The sequence below is a fragment of the Caretta caretta genome, chromosome 8 (assembly GCF_965140235.1).
Source record: "Caretta caretta isolate rCarCar2 chromosome 8, rCarCar1.hap1, whole genome shotgun sequence".
NCBI lineage: Eukaryota > Metazoa > Chordata > Testudines > Cheloniidae > Caretta > Caretta caretta.
The window spans coordinates 72,686,347-72,708,470 of record NC_134213.1 but is presented as its reverse complement, the minus strand read 5'-3'; the positions used below and the strand labels follow the sequence as shown (position 1 = coordinate 72,708,470).

General features: G+C 38.8%; 1 protein-coding gene across 8 annotated transcripts in view; it reads right to left on the bottom strand.

Moving 5' to 3' along the window:
* Positions 1-22,124, bottom strand: part of DPYD (dihydropyrimidine dehydrogenase) — a 656,679-nt gene that overhangs the window by 276,233 nt on the left and 358,322 nt on the right. For all 8 annotated transcript variants that reach the window (XM_075131606.1, XM_075131602.1, XM_048859648.2 and 5 more), the window contains one exon: positions 2,114-2,221. In XM_075131606.1, coding sequence (XP_074987707.1) covers positions 2,114-2,221 — 108 coding nt within the window. The remainder of the gene's footprint in view (positions 1-2,113; positions 2,222-22,124) is intronic.

The following is a 22,124-nucleotide window of genomic DNA, read 5'->3' as shown; positions in this document are numbered from 1 at the left end:
TTGATTACTTTACTATATCTATTTCTGTCTAGAATAATTTATCTCCAAAGTGAATTCAGTCTGATGAAAGGTGGTAGATTGACAGCAATGGAAAATGAACTCCTTTATTTTATCAAAGAACAAGCACAATATGGGAGAAGACAGTGCAATGCATGCCTATGACACCATTCCAACATGCCTAGAAATACCACTTCAAATGAACAAAAGTTTAGTCACAATGTCATTCAGATCTTGGTTTCTCTCTCAGATAAGGCCCCAATCCTGCAAATGACTCCACATGAGTGCAGGGATCTGCCCACATGTAATGACTTGTAGGATTGGGGCCTAAATGTTAATGGGGATACTCACATGTATAAATCTTTGCAGGATTGGGAGTTTAAATAGGGGGCATGTGTAGATATTTATATTTCACAAACATTTATTTTAATGTGGAGGCCTATTTCATGGAACCAATTTGAGAGAATATAAATTCATAAGCAATGGACCTGAAAATTGAAAGAGAGTTTAGGGGAAGTGCTGCAAATGGGGAGAAAATATATATATTGTGGGGGAGTCTAATCATTGGAGAATTGTCATCTTGGAAATAAGAAAAAAAATTGTGTTCGGTGACCAAATATTATTTTCAAATTCTAAATAGCATGAAGTTTTAGTTTTAAATAGCATGAAGCGCTTAGAGCCTTGGACAGGCACCAGAAAAAGCAATGTACTGTATGTAAAACAGATATATTTATTAATGTAGGATACCAAATACCTGGAGAGTATTGATGACAGTATTTTACAGTGATCTGAGACACTGGTCTGTTTCCTCAAAATTTATACTTAATCTTTTTAGAATAAATGAAATAAAATTCATTTTATCTTCTAGTAAATACAATCTCAATGAAAGATGGCATTTTTAATGAACATGGATCCCAATCTTGCAAACACGTATGTATGTGAGTAACTTTAAGGATACAAATTCTATATTGTATTTTAGAATATAAATCTGTGTATTTTATAACTGTTTCAAGGTAGTGGTTTTTATTTTTATATGGTTTTATTTTTATTAAATCATGAAATGTTTTATAGCTTTATAGTTCTCCATCACACTTATTTTTAGCCAAGTCCCTCTCAACGATTTCCTCCTCCCCCCATTTTTGTTTCTAAATTTATTTTCTAAATTTATTTATTTATATTATAAATTTAAGAAAATGGACAAAAGTAACCTATTTAACATAGCAGATGAGGGATGGAATAGAGAAGGGATAAATCTTCCTTTCTGCAACACTTCCACTTTGTACTAAAAAGGGTTAACATAAAATTTCACTTTTATAAGCAGAAAATAAAGTCCCTGCAACAGATGATTTGTGCAAGATGTTGTTTGTGGGGAACTGTGTTAAGTAAGCAGGCAACCACATTCAAGACCATGAACGGTCTTCAGGTGCAGTTCAATGTAGAGCACATTGAACTGATCCATTCTGTAGGTGATAATGGCGTAACTATTGTATACAGATTGTACTGTATATAAGAATATAGAAATAATCATTTGACTAACACACGGTCATATACTGACACACCCAGTCAAGCAGTGTGTGATTTTATTTTTAAAGAGGACAATTCCTAACGTTTAAAAAGGCATAACACAACCCATAATCTATATAGACTAATGTTTCTCAAGTTTTCAAGCTGGCAACCCCTTATTTAACCTCAAAAGTTTTCATGACCACCTTACATTTACTAGAAAAGTGCATAAAATGTATCAGTGATAATCATGATAAGCCTATGTCATTATCCAAATATAATTTGGTGTTAATATTTATAATTTAGTATATAATTATTTATAGTAATTTATATCTCTCTCTTATTCATGCTCTAACTTTATTTCATTTTCTTTGTTGCAGAATTGAATATCAAATGTTCAATGACTTGCAGCCTCCCTGATTGTCTTTTATCATCCCTAAGAGGGTTGCGACACAACAATCTAGACCATACATCCTTCTGCATTTACACATGCCCCTTTATTGGATTTACCACTGTACAAGTGTCTGTGTACTGTGGAACTCCACTAACTACTAACGATATTGCTAACAATCTATTGAACCTGTTTAAAATTATATATTATATATACACACACCTGGTTTACTTGCCATTGCTACCAGTGGTAGAAAGTCTTTAGATGTGTAGAAACCTTGGTCCATTCTCAGTCCTTGGAATATACCATCTTTGTTTGGCTCTGGTAAACCTAATACAATTTTAAGCAGATCATTTAGAAAACTTCAAAGATTTAAAAACAAGAGTTAAGCAGGACAAACAGTCTTAAAAACCTCCCAAATACCAACAGTTTTACCAAACTAGGGGCCTTACCAAACCACCTTGCATCTGAAAATAACACCACAATGCTAACCAGTCAGTTTAATCAATTAGGAACGGGCATAAGTACCAAAATTGAATATCTGCCCTGAACACATTTGTACATCATCATCAATGGCTGTTCTTGATTTATTTTCTGGAACCCGCAAGTTCTTATTGGTCTTTATTTATTTATTTATGTCATTAATAACATATAGTTGTACAACAGCAGCATGCGATAAGGTAGAGAGACTTCACAATTAAACCAAAAGATTGCAAAAGATGTCTTTCTATTTCTGTGCAGCTGGGTAGCAGAGAAAATGGATTAGATGGCATGGGAGTTAGGAAGTTATTTTTCATCCAAATTGAATGAAATAACACGACATTTTCAACAAAAGTCTTGACTTTTATATCTAAAGAGGAAACACTTAGATTAACAAAATACTCTCTAATACATTAACTTTTAAAATCATTAGATAATTGATGTATGTAATTATAAAATAATTAGTAATTATATAGTATAAAAAATTTGAGCAAAAAATTTTTTATCAGAAAGTACTGACTCATAAAAACTGAAACTGTTCAAGGGAAAAAGTTGATTTTGCTCAATCTCCCAATTTGAAAAAAGAATTGGGGGTCGGGGGGAGAGTTGCCTCTTCACTGTTCATGCCTTTTTCCAAATCATTTATGAATATGCTGAATGGCACTGGTCCCAGTAAACAGATTCTTGGGGGACCCTGCTATTTACTTCTCTCCACTAAGAAAAACGATCATTTAGACCTATCCTTTGTTTCCTATCTTTTAATCAGTTACTGATCCATGAGAGGACCTCCCAGGACTGCTTATTATCCCATGATTGCTTACTTTGCTTAAGAGCCTGTGGTGAAGGACCTTGTCAAATGTTTACTGAAAGTCCAAGTTACAACAGTACCCAGGACTAGTGAACAGCTGTGCCCCTCAATTCTCCAATATGGGGTGCTTTTACACTGCTTTGCTGTGAGAGCAACCACTCCTGGCCTGGCTCACGGACAGCCTCTAATGTGTAAACTACTTCTATCTGATTTATATCAGTGCTTCTAGCCACCCACTCCTGCATTATATTGCAGAGTGACACCAGCAAATTCCCAGTCCCAGACTTGTCCCCAGAAATGTGCATCATGTACTCTCCAATACCCTCCTTGACCATACAAGCTCATAGAAAGTCCATTGTTTCATTAATAGAAAATGATATGCACAAACCTTGTTATTTCAAATGAAATTTCCCAAACACTTCAATCCAAGCACACACTGGTTTAGATAAAACAAAAGTTTATTAGCTACAGAAAGATAGCTTTTAAGTGATTACAATTAATGAGGCACAAAAGTCAGAATTGGTTACAAAGAAATAAAAGGTAAAATGCAAACTAATGCTAAGTGAGCTTAAAGCAAAAAGTTTCTCTCACCATATGCTTACAGCAGTCTGACTGGATTACTTCAGCCAAGAACCACTCCCCCAGTTCAATTATGCTTCCTTTGTCTTTCAAATATTGATGCCATGAATAGAGATGAGCAGGGAGAGGTAATCTGGAGCCTCTGTTCCTCATTTTTTATTACTTTTCCTCCTCTTTGAGGATCCTCTCCACCTGGGGTTCAGGTGACAACCAGTCTGTTCCTTTGCCAAGATGTAAATTACTCACTCACACCCTTTTTTCTGCCAAAGAATGGCCACTTAAACAAGTGATTGTCCACTTGATTTTGTTGACACTTGGCTGAGGCATCAGTTTGCCTTTCATCTCTGAGGAACTGATTTGTGCTGCTTCCCCAGATTTGGAATATGCCTTAATAATATCATACAATAGAATCTTATAACTTTACAAACAAGGTGGCCACACATATTTTACCAAGACAATAATGATCAGCAAACTATGAATTTTCAAACAATACCTCACAAGGCATACTTTGTACATAATTTATCATAGTCTTGTAAAAGTGGTAAACATTAGGGGTACAATCTGTCACACAAGTATATTATATCCACTAGATCACCCTTGTCCACATGTTTCTTGACACCCTCAGAGAACTCTAACAGATTGGTGAGGCATGATTTTCCTTTACAAAAGCAGTGTTGAATCTTCCTAAAGATATTGCGATCATTTGTGTTTATATTCATTCTATTATTTACTATAGTTTCAACCAATTTGCCTGGTACTAGAGTTAGAGCTTAATGGACCTCTGGATCCTTTTTTAAAAATCGGCGTGAAAATACCTATCTCCAGTCATCTGGTACAGAGGATGATTTCAGTGATAGGTAACATACCATAGTTGGTAGTTCTGCAATTTCGTATCTGTTCCTTCAGAACTCTGAGATGAATACGATTTGGTCCTAGTGACTTATTACTGTTTAATCTATCAATTTGTTCCAAAACCTACTTTACTCACACCTCAATCTCGGACAGTTCATCAGATGTCACCTAAAAAGAATGGCTGAAGTGTGGAAACCTCCCTCACATCCTCTGCAGTGAAGACCAATGCAAAGAATTCATTTAGTTTCTCTGCAACAGCCTTATCTTCCTATAGTACTCCTTTAGTACCTCAGTCATCCAGTAGGCCTCACTGATTGTTTGGCAGGCTTCTTGCTTCCAATGTACTTACAAAAACTTTTGCTGTTAGTTTGTGTCTCTTTTGCTAGTTGGTCTTCAAACTATTTTTTTGGCATGATTCATGATTTTTGAACACATGTGGCTCGAAATACCACGTCTATAGCTAGATGTTGAGAAAAATCAGGTAAGGAAATACTTGTGCAAATTCAGTGTATAACAGATTAGAACCCCTGAATATCATACTTCCTTTGGAAGTAAGAACATTTGCTAATGAACAATGAATAAGGGATAGGCTCAGGTGCTGCCAGTTAATTGGTGTGTATTTATTAAGAGTATGTAAAATATGTATATGAAATGGTCCAAAAATTATACAGATTGTGATTGCTCTTTCTCCCCTGCTACTCATATGTTGTTTTATCATTCTAAAATGGGTACCACAATAAGCAGCCCTACAGCACTGCGCTTTCCTTTCTCTAACTCTCAGTGCTTAAGCCTCTTCCCAAAAGGCTGAGGAGAGAGTTGAGAGAGAGATCTGAGCAACTGCTATTACTGGGTTTTACACTACCAGAGGTGACATTCCATCCTCGATCCGTGTGCAAAACTCATTGACATTAACGTGTTCCAGTGTGAATTAAAGGTAATATGTGGCCCTAATCTCTCCCCCACAACTTTCAAAAATGAAAACAATACTCCCCCAAACCAAAAGAACTCTCATCCCTTTTTACCAGTGCAGTCTCGCTTTCTAACTGAGCTTGATTCTACTCCTATTAAAGTCAGTGACATAACTCCAACTAATCTTAAGAGAATCAGAATCAGGCCAAGAGTCTAATGCTAATGGGCTAGATTCATTGCTGGTCCAATACCACTGAAACCAATGGAACTGGATCCAGGATGAATTTGGTCCAAGAGCTTTTATCCTGACTACTGTGATAACAAAATAGAATACTAGGGATCTACTGCTTAGCATCCATTTTATTGTTATTTGCATGAGACACATTTTCTTTTCACAGACACATCTAAGAAAACCTCATTTATAATATTTACATTTGAAGGAAATGCTTAGGGATTTCCCCTCACATGCTCATATATGCCTGGCACAGTTACAATGCTTTCCTATGCTTTCACACTGGCTGTACTGGATTCTAATATATAATCTTTCTCACTGGTGTTTGCCATGGTAAAGATTGCAGATACAGTACTTCAATTAAACAAGGAGGAGACCAAGTACTTCACACAGCCAGTAGCCACCCATGAGAGAGACATAATATGGAGAGAGAGAGAGAGAGAGAAATACAAGAACTAATACCCATCCTGCAGAGATACCCTTCCGTAATAAACTGTCACCTAACAGAAATACACTTTAGAGAGAGATCAAATATTGATAAATAGCCAGTAGCCACTCAGGAGAGAAAATCTGGAGAAACACAGTTACATGGAAGAAATATAGTTTAGAGCAAAAGAGTCACATAGGAAAGTCAATTTGGAAAAAAAACAGTCACCAATGATAGATACAATTCAGGGTAAAGTAACTATCCAGGAAAGAGAGGATTTGGAGACACTATCCACCCAGGAGAAATACCCTTTGAAGATGCATTAAAAAGATCCTTTAGAGCAGTGATACTCAGACCTCCGTGGTTCAGGAGCCAAATTAGCGATTAACATTACCCAAAAGAGCCACAGAAGTGTGACTTCATTGACTATATATTATTCACACAGAAAATGACTTGTGAAGTATTATTTTATCAACTACAATTGGTTAATAACATAATAAAAGCATCCTGATTGGTTAATAACTTAGACTAATACTTAAATCACAGTGTTTTAATATCATTTTCTGCAGGAGACACATTACAGAGACACTTGTGGTTCACAAGCCTCAGTCTGACTATCACTGCTTTAGAGAGAGACTGTGTTCCCATACTGATGCACAATAGCCAGTAGCCACCCAAGAAATAGATACTTTAGAACTACATAAACGACAGAGGCTCTAGTAAGTATATTCTCACCTCTCAAAATCCACCGAGTAAGCCATTAAAGAGACTCTTTTGTTCAGTATTCAGTATTCCCTGATCAGAAACAATCATTCATCTCCAAATCTCCTGCCTGTAACACATACCAAAGCCTAACAATAACTTAGCCATTTCCCATCGCTGCACTGAGGAACACTCCTTCTCGGGGAGTTTCTGGAAGGAACTGCTGTGTACTCTCAGGGTTGCCAGTCGTAAAGTTGGGTGGAGATGGGAGATTAGGGGGAATAAAAGCACTGTTCAGTGTCAGATATCCTGAATATTATTTTACTTTCATTTCCTTTGTATTGTCACGTAAATTGTTAACAAAGACATTTCAGTTAAATTCTCCTCTGTTTTTCATTGTGGAGCTTTAGACAGTAACAGTTTACTTAATTGTCAAGTACCCTTTTTGAATGAAAAATTAGCAAATTCATGGGGGCGGGAGGCTTGTGGGAGGAATGAAGTGGTTTGCATTTCCATGGCACCAGATTTTTAATAAATCACAATCATGTGTTGTGAATTCTGCTACCAAATCCCATACCCTTGGAAAATATCACTGTTCACTTATGTGTGCATCTTGTTTTCTAAGTATGATCAACACAACTTTTATTTACATTCAGTGGAACTTCAGAGTTACAAACACCAGAGTTACAAACTGAGTGTCAACCACACCTCATTTAGAACCGGAAGTATACAATCAGACAGCAGCAGAAACAAAACAAAACAAAAAACAAAAGCAGCAAATATATTAGGAAACTGTGTTAAATGTACACTACTGAAAAAAACAGAGGGAAAGTTTAAAAATAGATTTGACAAGGTACGGAAACTGTTTCTGTGCTTGTTTCATGTAAATTAAGATAGGTAAAAGAAGCACTTTCTTCTGCATAGTAAAGTTTCAAAGCTGTATTAAGTAAATGTTCAGTTGTAAACGTTTTGAAAGAATAACCATAATGTTGTGTTCAGAGTTATGAACAACCTCCATTCCCAAGGTGTTCACAACGCTGAGGTTCTCCTGTACATATACTGAATTATGGATTTTACAACTTGAAAAAAAACCAGGAACAAATGAACCAAAAAACCCACAAACTAACCACCAGTGAGTGAAAAGAAATTCCCAGAGAAGTGGACAATGTCTGTGGAAATGTCTCCTCATTCCTGCTTGACCAGGGGGAAAGACTGTGGAGCATTGTGCGGGGGAGAAATGGGGATGTCTTCTTTGTGAGGTTGTGGAGCTGAGCACAGTCTGGGCTAGAGGGACAGGGTGGAGCTCATTGGACTCAGCTATGGACCAGCACCGCCATAATTATAGACAGGGTTGATAATACTGCTATTAGTGGGGTTCATCTATACCTGCCATTATAAATCCATTTTCAGTTGCTTATAACTCTGCCAAACATTGTCCATTTGGGCTGAAATTTTCCATGGCGGGTGTTTGCCTCAGAATGAATTACTTTTGGAAAATGTCAGTCAAAATGTAGCCATTTCTGAGACTGAGGCTAGGAAAAAACACATTGTTTTGCCCATGTTAAAAAATTCTGACCACCTTTTCGCTGAAATGTGTTAGCATCCCATTTTCTGGAGCAGGGCTTCAAATCTAACAGGGTGCGGCCTTTGTGTCAGGAAAATCAACCCAGATTTGGCCACATTATAAACCTCTGGAAAATGGCAGCTTGTATATAATCAGTAGAGACATTTTGATTTTAGCAGTTAAATATCTCCAAAGATTCCATCCTCACTGTCACTGTTCTTCCCTTCTTAAAATGATTTATTAGGCTAGATGAATAAATGACATACTTGGCCTCCCACAGGGAGCATCCATATACCTATTTTTTTCTGCTGAAAAGAGCCTTTTTGAATTAACCAAAGACACCTTTGTTTCCACTGTGTCCCTAACTTTTTATGCACTCAGCTCTCTCATTGGCCTCTCATACTTCCATAGCAAATATTTCAGATATGCACCTCTGCTTGATAAAGTTCTCAGTTTGCCAGGAAATTAACAGACACTGGTACCGTATGATCACCAAACAGCACAGGTGCATGACAGAGAAGAATATATATATTTAAAATTCTGTTCCTGTAAGAATCCTTTATTATTCTTGAATGCTACTCCTCTTCAACATGTCTGGGTTGTGATCGGGGGAAAGGAGATCAAAAATCTACGCACAAAAATCTGCTTTATTCTATGTCACTGTGCAAACTGTATTACACATTTGAAGTACATTAAAGTACTTCTGGAAAAGATAATATTAATACAGTAGCTTTTCATAAATGTCAAAAACTTAGTTTTCCCTAGACATAAGATCCATATGTGTATTCAGTTTTACATGCTCCACTTATTTGTTTACATCCGTTTATGATGAACAGGATTAAGTACTGACAATTTTGCTGTCAATCCATCAATGTTAAACAATGATTTAGGTGTACTAAAATGCAACATTATGCTTCTGCTTATTCCAGCTGTAGAACACTTCTGATTATACTAATGCTGTATTAAAATTCATTCTAACACAACTACTGGAATAATATTAAACAGAAAGTTGTTGGTATCTAAAGACAGGTTTCAGAGTAGCAGCCGTGTTAGTCTGTATTCGCAAAAAGAAAAGGAGGACTTGTGGCACCTTAGAGACTAACCAATTTATTTGAGCATAAGCTTTCGTGAGCTACAGCTCACTTCACCGGATGCATTGAGCTGTAGCTCACAAAAGCTTATGCTCAAATAAATTGGTTAGTCTCTAAGGTGCCACAAGTACTCCTTTTCTTTTTGGTATCTAAAGAGTTACTCACTGTATATTTTTAAAGGCTTAATCCTGAGAGATGCAATTCCCAATAAAGTTGTGGGTGCTCTGCAGGTGCTCCACATCTCTCAAGGTCAGGCTATTAGTGATTAGCGCATTAGTAAATACTTTTGAGGCTTATATTTTTAAAGGATCTTTCTCTTTTCTCCTGGAGAAGCCTTTGTTATGGTGGCAGCTTTGTTACTTCCTGTTGTGCAGTTCAATAGAGTATGTTTTTAGGTGGCTGATTTTTTTTTGTTTGTTATGTATGTTGATGGAGATAAGTGTTTTAATTACTTTTTTAATGTCTATGCTTTTGTATTTTTCTCCTCTCCCCCTTTTATTTCCTGCTGTTGAGATTACTGCCTCATCTCCACAGCAGGTGGCTCTTTCAAATTTGTTTTCTTTGTAAGCCTGGTAGATTTATTTTGTAATATAACTGCTTCTTTTTACTGTTTTTTATTAATGATTTCTTTACCCTGGGATAGGGTATACTTGCACAGTTCTAAAGAGTAATTCCCTAATCATAGCTGAGGACTTTGTTAATAAAAAAAAGTAGAAAAGGGGGGGGGGGAAGATGTGGAGGAAAATCACTACAAGGCACCTGGGTTACAAAGGAACGACTTAGATAGGGTTGTGGTAGTGAGTTTTATCCCCCCTTCCCTCCCTTGCTTCATTCCAGGGGGGAAAGCAGTGCATGAGGAGCCTGAGAAAAGTCCCTCATGCTAGGTAGAGCTGAGCACCTCAGTGTGTAGGGGGATTGGGACCCTACCTCATAACCTGCCTCCCTGGCTCTCCACATTGATGCACAAGCACTGAACGGTAGCACGTGTGCATTGGCCGCACTGAAGCCTGTGGTGTGGCTGCTGCTGCTGCCTGAGCCCAACAAACCCAGGGGAGATGTGCAGATGGATGGAGGCCCGGGGGAGGAGGTGGATGCATATTTGGAAAGCAATGGGGCCTCTGAGGAGTGTGTACATGGGCAGAGGAAGGTGCCCTGGGATGGGAGTCTGCACCCCCATGTGTGTACAGATGTGTGTACAGAAGAATGGTGCTGTGGGTGCACAGGGACAGTGCCCCCAGGCTGTGGGGTATATAGAGAGAATTTGTTTTTTTGATTCCTAATTAGTTTTGCCCATCACACTGCTATCATCAACCATGGACATCACTTCCAAACAGACGATGATGCACTCTGTCAACTTATTGTTCTCCCTTTACCTGCCTGTCTTGACATCTCCTCATCAACTACTGGGAGTGGACCACATCCGCCCTGATTGAATTGGCCCTGTCAACACCAGTTCTTCAGTTCTAGGGTAACTCCCTTCTCTTCATGTGTCAGTATATTTATGCCTGTATCTGTAATTTTCACTCCATGCATCTGAAGAAGTGGGTTTTTTACCCACAAAAGCTTATGCCCAAATAAATCTGTTAGTCTTTAAGGTGCCACTGGACTCCTTGTTGCTTTTGTGGATACAGACTAACAAGGTTACCTCTTTGATACTTAAACCCATATGAATTGTTATTATACCATAGGAAATAATCACAACAAATGCTCCTGAAATAGACTAATTTTTACACTTTATCCTTCAAAAATTGAAGAGCATCCAGGGTCTAAAATGGCTCCTTCTGAAAGTTGCTCCCAACCCCCCATTGAAATCTGAAACAGCACCACTGTTGGGTTAGCATTTTCTTGCGCTCAAGTCAGAATGTATGTGAAGTAGAGTATGTGAAGGAAGATGTCATATGTTTATTAATGAGAATTAGTGTAGACTTAGTGTCAAAGCAAAGCCTAAGTGGTAAGTTGAACAGTATATGGGTTGAGGGCTCTCTCATTCAAAGTCTGCATAAGTACTGTAATCTAATTTTTAAATTGTGCAGTTCATAGGCCTCCTGCAGAAACTATTATTCACCTTGAACCAGAAACTTGCATCTTGACTCCTTTGAATTTCACACCAAGAGCAGGACAGAAGTGGCAACAGATCTGAATCCCCAAACCATGGACTGGATCAAAATCCCAAAGGAGCTTCTTGTTCAGTTTCAGTTCAGATGTGGTCAAAAGTTCACAGGAGCAGATTCATTAGAAACTAGAGGTGGGTGGAGCAGGCAACGTTTAGATGTAAACTATGTTTATGTTACAGTTTGGAGTTAAAGCAAATCAGGGCACAAGTTTAGGTTTGGATTAAACAACACTGAATTCTCATGAGCTATCATGGAAATGTGGCACACAATGTTGGAAATCTTCTAAGAAAACCTTGCTCTCACAAGACTTCCTCAGTTGTGGGCTGAAATGTCAAAAGGACAACTCATAACATTTCAGCATCATGAAATCTAAAACTCCCTCCCTCCCCCCCAGTCCTAATTTGGCTTCAAATATATCCTTACATAAATCTAACATCTCTAGTTTTGGAATATTCTTTTTTTTTTTTGGCGGCGGGGTGTGTGTGTGTGTGTATGTGTGTATGTGTTAATTCCACTGCTGTCAACATATTGGACTTAGTCCTGCAGCCTGACTAACAACAGTGTGTGAATTAAGGAAACTTTACGGAACCTTTAAAAATAACATTGGAGGGCAACAGGATCCGCCAAGATTTTCAAAAGTGACTAGGTGATTTTGAATACTTTTATTTTTGGGTGCTGGCACTTTAAAAAAAGGCCCTGATTTTCAGGAAGTACTGAGCAGATGCCCTCTAAAAATCGGGTTCTTTTAAAGGTGTCTTAAACTTGACCTTCCAAAAAACTGAAGCACTCAACCACTCGACATTTTGAAAATATTGTTCTTCAATCTTTAAAAGGACCATCTGAAGAAAAGATATCGAGCCTGAGATAGTCACAGACACAGTCTCCCTAAAATAAGTGCTTCTTCTTAAATGAAATGCTGATGTTTAATATTGCATGTGTCACAGGGTCCACTCACTGCAAGCAGTGCCTCCTGCTGGCTGTCCTGAGGATCAGGTGTGCCAGCATGCGCTCTCCCTCTGGTATGTCTTTTCTCGCTCTGCTGCCCCACTCATTCCTGAGTCTGCAGCTTCCTCTCTGTGGCTTGACCCTCTGGCCAGGTCACTAAAGTCCTCCCCTTCTGGTGAATTCAGTCTTTCCAGACCTACTGTTTGGCTAGTGCCTCCAACCCTCTTGCCACTTCCCCAGTTGTGAGTAGGGGAAGCGAGGCCCACCCTCTACTCTGGATTCCAGTCCAGTCCAGTCCTCCCTCAGCTCAGCAATTCTGAGTTTTCCTCTCTTAGCCTTCACTGTGCCTTTCCTGGACTGGTTTCCTACCACACCTGGTTCCCCCTCTCCCTCTGGATATATCAGCTCCAATCCCTCCCCGCAGCGAGTGACTGCTACCTGCTTTCCTGCAGCCTTCCCCAGCAGCCCCCAAAGACTCCTCCCTCTTCTTAGAGATCCTTTCTCAGCAGCAGACAGCTACCTGGCTTTATATAGTCCCTGCCTGTTCCTGCACAGGTGAGCCTGTCCATAAGTAGCTGATTCCAGCCTATATCTCCCCTTCTTGCAGCCTAATTAGCTGATTGGGCCCACCTGACCTAATTCAGCTCTTGCAGGGCTAGTGTGGGGAATATACCCCATCACACATGTATTTGAAGTAAGGATCAAATCAAGGATGCTAGTAAATTAAACAGTAGCCTCTGAAAAAGGGCTTTCTGGAACAGAAAGGCTTCTATGAAGTAAGCCTTATTCACACTGAATGATGAATGTGGGAATCTGCCTACCTTCCCTCTGGGTTCTGTGCTGCCTAGTATTGCTTATGGCAGGACTAAAAGAGCTGAAACAATTTGCTATGTTTCTTGATTTGCTGAATCTGAGACTTCTACAAGTCGTAATACAGAGTAACTGACGAAACATCTGCTCTTAAAAATAATGCGGAAGATTGCTGCAAAACTTTCTTATGTCATCTTAGCAAAGTTTGTTATACTGGCTACAAATCTGTAAAGGTCACAAGGGAAAATGAATTTAGTGATCTCAGCTTGGGGCCAAGGTCAGCCCTAGTGTAAGCATGTGCATCTCCACTGAAGGAAACAGCGCTAGCTTCACACTGATTATTCTAGGGTTGAATTTGACTTTTAGTCCCTATTGGATAGTTGGTCACTTCACACAAGCTGTCACCACTGACGAGCATGTTGGTGTAGCATGCGTGCTCCAGTTAAAGATCTGAGACACCAAAGCTGTCAGGTTCTTTTCTCTCTCCCCACTAAGTACACCAAAAGAAAGACATTGGCGGGAGACTAGGGAGCTGTATTTCTTAGAGACACCTGCCAGATGTTATTTATCTTTGGGATGTGCTACACCACACTGGAAGAGCCTTTACTGGCCACAGTTCCTCCTATTATTCAGTAAATAGTACGTAGGTGAAGTAGGCACAAAGGCAGTAAAATCAGTCCCCTGCGGACTGTCTTTCAGCAGTCTAGAGAGATACCCCAAGACCATTCACCAAATGCTCTGGAGGGAACCACATCCAGGTCTCTTTGGCAGGAAGGACATTTGATGTGATATGGCAAGTCTGAACATGTGTGGGTGAAATTAAAGTATATAAAATGAGGGTGTGTACGGGGATTCAGGAGTAGTATTCCGTCCAAAAGCAGTGGGGTGGAAATCAGGAACGGGAAATACTGGAGAAAATCCAACTTCTTTTTATTGCTGGCTCATCTACTTAAAAAACTGCATACCAATGCACCTTTCCCAATTTATAGGGATCCAAACTGGCACATGAAAGTGATCTAAGTGAACGGGAACCTGCATCGGGGACAATCAAATGTGGGCATAGAAATATACCCTTCATATGAAGTATTGATATGGCAACATTTGAACAAAATCTTTTAAAGCTGGATCAATATAATTCACATACAGTAAATGTACTGAGAGGTGAGTAAAATCAGTGCAAGCCTCTGGAAAACACATTCACATGGAAAGAAGTTTAAGACAAAAAGTCACATGTATTCAGTTGGCATCAGAAAGAAAAGCTATTAATATCAATGTTCTTCACTGTGCTGAGAAGCAAAGGTTGAAAGCCAATAGTGGCAACTCTGTATTAGTGACATTTATTATTAATGGTAGTATTTTGGAATCATATTATGGGTCAGGTCCTCAGCAGGTGTAAATTGACAGAGCTCCCCTGAAGTAAATGGAATGACACCAATTTATACCAGCTGAAGGTCTGACCCTGTATGTAATACAGTATAGATATACCACCCGATTAATATTTAAAGTATACCAAGTGTAAAATGTATTGATATTTATAATGTTCTTTAATTCTGTATTTCTTTTCTTAAAGTCACTGAGTAGAGTAACTGAGAATTGCAAAAAAATCTAAATTTTTTAATATTCAGTTTAGCTCCACTTGGATTATGATTTATTATTCAGTATAATTTATTTAGTGTCCTTAAAACTGTATACATAGGAAGACCATATAAGCAGTGGACCAGGTTATCTATGGCTTTGCACCTAGTGTGGTCAATTACATTTGTGTAAAATATTTGTAAAATGCTAACAACCTGATAAGAGAATTAGGCCCTCTAAATATTAATTGTAGATAGTATGGCCCCTGGCCTCACACCCAGCTAATTCCTATTTTTACATGTTTGAAGAGGCATTGATCACACTGAAATATGGGGCATGTTCTGGACCTAATTTCTCAAATGGGACAGCAATATCCAAATGTATGTTGACCTTGAGCTATAAAAGGGCAATTTTTTTAAGTGCTACCACATAGCACTAGAATCTTATATCTGAAATTTAAATACAGGAAGCAAATAGTCCCCCCACCAGTTCTTTGGAAACTTAGTAAAACATACAATACTGCTGTTTAACTTAAATTTTGAGAATATTAATATAGCCGTTTTGTCCACATGAAAGAACAAAAAGCATACTCTAAAGACTGGTAGGTAATTATTCACATATCATTCCACCTATGCTGTATTTTCAAGTTTAGGTAAACCATCTCTACATATACTAAAAATGATGCCTTGTAAAAAGATTTCTAAGCACTATTAATTTGTCTACAGCTCAGATCTAGGACTGAAAACCTATCATCAGTGCATTCTGATGAAAGGATAATAATTAAAGTCTTCCCCCTGCCCCTCTACAGCACAAGATTTGACCTATGATAAAACAACCTATCAAATTTCAATTCATTATTTATACCTGAAGGGCTTTGCCAACTCACACAAAAATATATCTCCTTTTGTCAGGTTTAAACTATACCTGTCCCAACTGCTATGAGGGCTCATAGCTCTCATCCCTCAAAAATTGCCAAATAGCATCAAGCAACATAACCTCTCCAGCCTCCAATGACCTCTGCAATCAATAATATTTGTAACCTGTAAGAGCAGTTAAGTAGAACAGAAGCTATGCACTATGCTCGTTAACCACATTGAGCTGTGATACTACAGCCTGCTCCCTTGTGTCTCTTGTGATCAATTTTAATCTTTGGACCAAGAATAAAAGACTGCAGACCCCTGTTTCTAAATTCATCTCAAAAAGATGTTATAGATTGTATGTCTGCAGAGAGAACAAAAGATTTAATTCAACCAGCAGTTCAAGGAAATATTATATCTAAACTATCATTCCTTCTCATTACCCTTAGTGCTGTTTGGTTCTTCAGTTGACAATACTAAACACAGAAAAATACACATGCAATGGGTTAAAAAAAAGCTCTCTGTTAAAATACTACTGACCTCACACTTGGAAAGGCAACCCCCATCCTTTCATGTATTTATACCTGCTCTTATATTTTCCACTTCATGCATCTGATGAAGAGGGTTTAGCCCACGAAAGCTTATGCCCAGATAAATTTGTTAGTCTCTATGGTGCCACAAAGACAACTCGTTTTTGCTGATACAACTAACACGGCTACCACTCTGAAACCTACCAGGTGACAGTTATTCATGAGAGTGGTATCCATCGATGCCACTATAGGTAAGTTTGTGTCAGTATTTCTATTATAGTCGCTTTGTTTACAGGTTTATAAATTGACTGCTAGCATTCATTCCGTGTGGAAAACTGGAATATACTGTAAATAAACAAACCAACCCCACAAATTATAAAAGTTAGTCTGTCATTTTTAAATTAAACAATTATTGTGAAAAAATCTGGTTTCAGATGTTGTTGGCACTCATAACCCAAAATTGGTTTTGTTTAAAAGAAAATAAATTTGTCTGCCAATTAGTCCAAAACATTTCCAACTGTGTCTGAATGCAGGACATCAGACAAGTGACTTTGGAAAATTACTATTACACTGAAGGCACTGTCTGGATTGGTCAAGGAAATACTTTACACATTACCAGCGTTATAACTATATATTTACAGTAGGTGCTCCAATGGCTCCTTCACAGTTGCAAACCCTTGCACCTATCAAAACTATGCACGTGAATTTACTTTGTTGTTCACCTTTTTAAAGTACCATTACAAGGACACTTTCATCATGTTTAGTCCCTAACATCTTCTATCAATTTAGAGAAATTGCATACAGAATCTATATATATGGCTGTGGAGTAATAAGCCTGCATTAGCATAGGCTTTATTTTCCCACATGCCATGTATCAGTATGGGTAACACTATCACAAATATGAAATTCTTGTAACAATCTGGAGGGGGAGGTCAGTGAGGACCCAGTTCAAGAAAGTATCCTTACTCAGAAAACCATCCTTAGAACATGTTTACATGCTTTTTTTGAATTCAGGCCTGAGGTAAGAGTATTATGTAAGTACTCTCTCTACACAACATACTACACAGCGTGAGAAGGTGTCAAACACCAAAACAGATATCTAATAGAAGTAGCACATGTATCTATGTACTTTCATATATATGACATGAGAGTGCATCATCATACCTTGTAGATAATCCTCTTCTGACTGAAGTCAATCACAAAAACCCCAGTTATGGCGTTTTTCTTAAGTTTTTCCTTTTTCCATTGTTTGAAGGTGAACACTAGGTCCTTATTCCCTATCTCAACTAGGGTTGTCAACTTTCTAACTGCACAAAACCGAACACCCTAGCCCTGCTCCTTCCTCGAGGTCCCGTCTCCTGCCCCAAGGCCCTGTCCCCCGCTCAATACATTCCCCCTCCCTCAGTGGCTCGTTCTCCCCTACCCTCACTCACTTTCACTGGGCTGGGGCAGGGGGTTAGGGTGCAGGAGGGGGTGCAGGCTCCAGGGTGGGGCCAGAAATAAGGGGGGTGGGAGGGGGCTCCAGGCTGAGGCAGGGAATTGGGGTTCAGGAGGGGGTGAGGGCTCTGGGGTGCGGCTGGGGATGAGGGGTTTGGGGTGCAGGAGGGGGCTCCAGGATGAGGGGTAGGGCCAAGGGATATGGAACATGGCAGGGGGCTGCGGATTGAGGCAGGGGGTTGGGGTGCAGGATGGGATACGGGCTCTGAGCTGGGGATGAGAGGTTCAGGGTGTGGGAAGGGGCTCTGGGCTGGGGCAGTGGGGTGGGGTGCAGGGGGGTGAGGGTTCTGGCTGGGGGTGCAAGCTCTGGGGTGGGGCCAGGGATGTGGGGTTTGGGGTGCAGGGGGGGTCTCTGGGTAGGGGGGGCTCAGGGCTGGGGCAGGGGGTTGGGGTGCGGGCTTACCTCGGGCGGATCCCAGTTGGCGGTGCTGTGGGTCTAAGGCAGACTCCCTGCCTGTCCTGGCTCCCTGCTGCACCTCAGAAGCGGCCGGCAGCAGATCCAGCTCCTAGGCAGGGGGGCCAGAAGGCTCCGCACACTGCTCTTGCTTGCAGGCACCGCCCCCCCAGCTCCCATTGGCCACAGTTCCCGGACACCAGCAACCCTAGTCTCAACAGTAGTATGCCTTCTGTTTATTGCAACGTGTTGTGCATAGTGAAGAAAATGTTATTTTCTCTTAAAGAATAAATGTTCTAGAGTTGTTTGTGGATTACAATATTTTTGTATGGCATCTGTCTTCTGTATTATTCCCTGGTGCTTCATACATTGTTGTCCTCAGACAGGATTCTATAACATGGCACTCCAAACCAAATTAATCTCCAACATGGGGATAACTACTGGTTGAACACTAACCAGGTGTAAAGAGGGTGCAGATCTTCCAAATTCTCCCTCAGCCAAATATTCAGCACTCATAATTTCGGGGAATATTGAACATTTAAAACTGGCACTTGCAGGTATGTAGAAATCTGCTGGAAGATCCACAGACATATCTCCTTAAGAGTCCATTCTTTTTGTTGGCTAAGTCAAATATCAGAGTATTTATTCTTCCCTTGATGCACATGTGTAACGCACATTAATGTTAATGGAAGTTACATGCAACCATCCAGGGGAGAATAGACCCCTTGATGTTATCTTAATGCATATTTTTGTATTCAGTATTGTACAGCAATAAGATTCACATAACAAAAACAAGAAGCATCTAATCAATAAATAGAAAATCAAGTTACAAGGTCCCAATAGGTCCCTCTAACAAGGATTTCTCTCTGAAATGTTCACGCTTGTCTAATGCTAATGCTTTTAATCCTTTCACACCAGTGGGTCTAACATTCTTGCCATTAGCACTAATGTAGAACAAATGAACATTTTACACCAGGATATCCACTCCCTCCAAAGTAAGCTTTAGGAATATAAATTTATTTTCCCCAGGTGGCTGAAAAACTACACAAGTTATTCATTTAAAAATTATTAGCATATAAAATCATTATTATCGCTGCAGTTAATGTACAGTTCTCTGACAACCTTTTGGACCATAACAATTAAGAAAGACAGCATCCTTAATGAAGTTACAAAACAGATTGTTTATTAAATAGCAAATTATATCTTTAATTAACTTTAAATGTTATATCCAATGAAAAAATTCATAAATCTCAGGACAAATATGTCAGATATAGAGTATACATTTTGCTCCTCTATGGATCCTAAACAGCACTTTAATTTGCTTACAGGTTTCTATTGTATGTAAATGTGCTCCTCAAATTACTTTCTAGTATCCAAGTTGAAAGCCTTTAGAATAAATTTAAAAAGCAGCTTCTCGTCTTTTCTTTTCTTTTTTAAACAAATTTAGCTTTTATGAAATGCAGGTAATTGGTAGTTCTAGCAAATGCAACCTTTTTATTAATCCACAAGGGGTAAGAATTCAGTTTTCCATTGGTGTCTAAAAATCAGTTTTATTAGAATGAAGAAGAGATTTTGGGTTAACCGTAATCTTTTATATCTTTGTCTTCTTTTCAGCTCAGGGATAAAATTGCACAGAATTATCAAGGGCTTTTATGATATAGTTTCATGTCTACAAAAATGTATTGAGCTAAACCTAAACATTCTGTGGTGGATAAACAAAGTAGACCAAAACCAAAAATCTCTGTGTACTGTTAATATACCTTGTGATAAACCAAATTGCTCAGCATTGAGGCTCAAACCATGGAGGTGCTGAAAGAGTTTAATGCAGAGTGAACTTAGTGCAGTGGTAAACTTGCTCAGCAATTCACAGGATCAGGTCCTCCATGAAAGAATGCATATTTAGGGTCAAATCCAGGTGCTACTGAAGTCAATGGTAAAACTCCCATTGACTTCAGCAAGACAAGAATTTAGTCATAAGGATTTTATTTATATATTATTAATTATTATTATTATTAATAATAATAATTTTTTGCATTACCACAGCACCTAGGAGCCCTAGTCATGGACCAAGACTGCCCCCCTTGTGGTAGGCATTAAACAAACACTAATGCAGTCAAATTTGCTAATGCCAACATCAATTGGCCACTGCATATTTTTGACATTATCTGCAATCTTCAATTAGCTCTCAGACCCTCATGCTAACCAAAAACTTAGTAAAGCAGAGGAATTATTTCCTATTCATTTTAGCTTTGTTAAAGTCTATCAGTACTCTTGTTTAACATAACTATCATCCATACAAGCCATAAAAGAGGCCGAGCAGAGACAATTCTTCAGTGTAGATATTGTAACTGAAAAAGTAAAAAATTGCTTGCGCCACTTGGGCAGTGTTCAATAATTGATAAAATGGTGTTTATAGCAGGAAATCATTTCATGTCGATAGAGCTTACACAGCCACTGTTATACTGAATTTGTACAAAATGTTTTTATGCATTGAAAAATCTTTCCATGGAGAGCCATATTCTACTCCCTCATCTCCCTTCATTGGGACTACTTGTGCATAAATCAAATAGAACTTGGCTCTAACTGAGATGGTTTCATTAGGGAAGTTGATACATCTAGTGGGGATCAGGTATATCTGAAAAAGCAATCCAAAACCAACCAAACAAAAAAGCTTTCTTGTAGAAATCAAGAGTAGGGGTAAAATTTTCAAAACGAAGTGAATTAGGAGACTAAGTCCCATTTTAAAGGGCTGAAATGACTTCCTGAGTTTAAGTTCCATTGACTTTCAAGTGTCTAAGTGCTATGCCATGTTTGAAAAGGGGACTTAGGCTCCTAATTCACTTAGATACTTTATATAAAAAGATTTCTCTAGGGCTTGAAAAATCACTGACCCACTTACCAGTAGTAAATGGAAAGGTTTCCTTTAATCTCTCATTTTTAAAAAAATCTAGCCCTTACAAACAGCTTATAGCCTACAAGAAAGATCAGCGAACGCACATCCCCTCACAAACACACACACACTTGCAATTCCAACACTGTCCTCAATACACCACACATAGCAGCCAGAAGGTTTTGGACAGTTTAACCTAATTAAGACTTCCCTACATAGCAGCCAGAAGGCTATATTCGGGGAGAAGAGAGAGCCAGAAGATGGTAAAAATACAAATGCATCAGACACCTATTGATCAGAAGTTCATATAAAAGTCTCCAGTCAGAATCTAGAGGCAGCAACCTAGCAGAAACCAAATCATCAGCCCTCTTCCCAGCAGCTAGAGGTATAAGGGAGTTCAGATTTTCTCTCACCAGGGCACTGCACCTGGTCCTTACACATGAAGCCTTCAACTATAGTCTTTCATTAACACGTTTGCCTGATAGGTTTTCCAGCTAATGGGTATTTGGTAATTTTTTTTTTTTTTAACTCTCATAAAGACAATGTTCCTGGGAAGTCCTGGAAGTCAGGCTTAACTTTAAACCAAATAACAGTTCCTCGTGTGTATTATCCTGCAACATGCTGAATGCGCTTAAGTCCCAGTGACACTAAGCAAGTATTCTATGCCTCCGATTAACAATACCCACATTCACTTGCCACCTCACTGCCCCTTTGTATATGAGCCGCTGAGTTCTATTTGCCTTATTCATTCACTTAACTCTTGCAGAGTTACCAGCCACGTAAGGAGACAGAATTGAGCTAAAGACTTTGAAGATGCAAAATGAAACCTTCATACATTTGTCTTTCCTTCTCAGATGATTTAAACTATTAGACAATATTTCAAAAGTGTCTTTCCTAAATATTATCATTTATAGTCATGGGTGTTGTAATATAATTACCATTGCTATGAAAAAATTACTTTTGATCAGCATATTCAG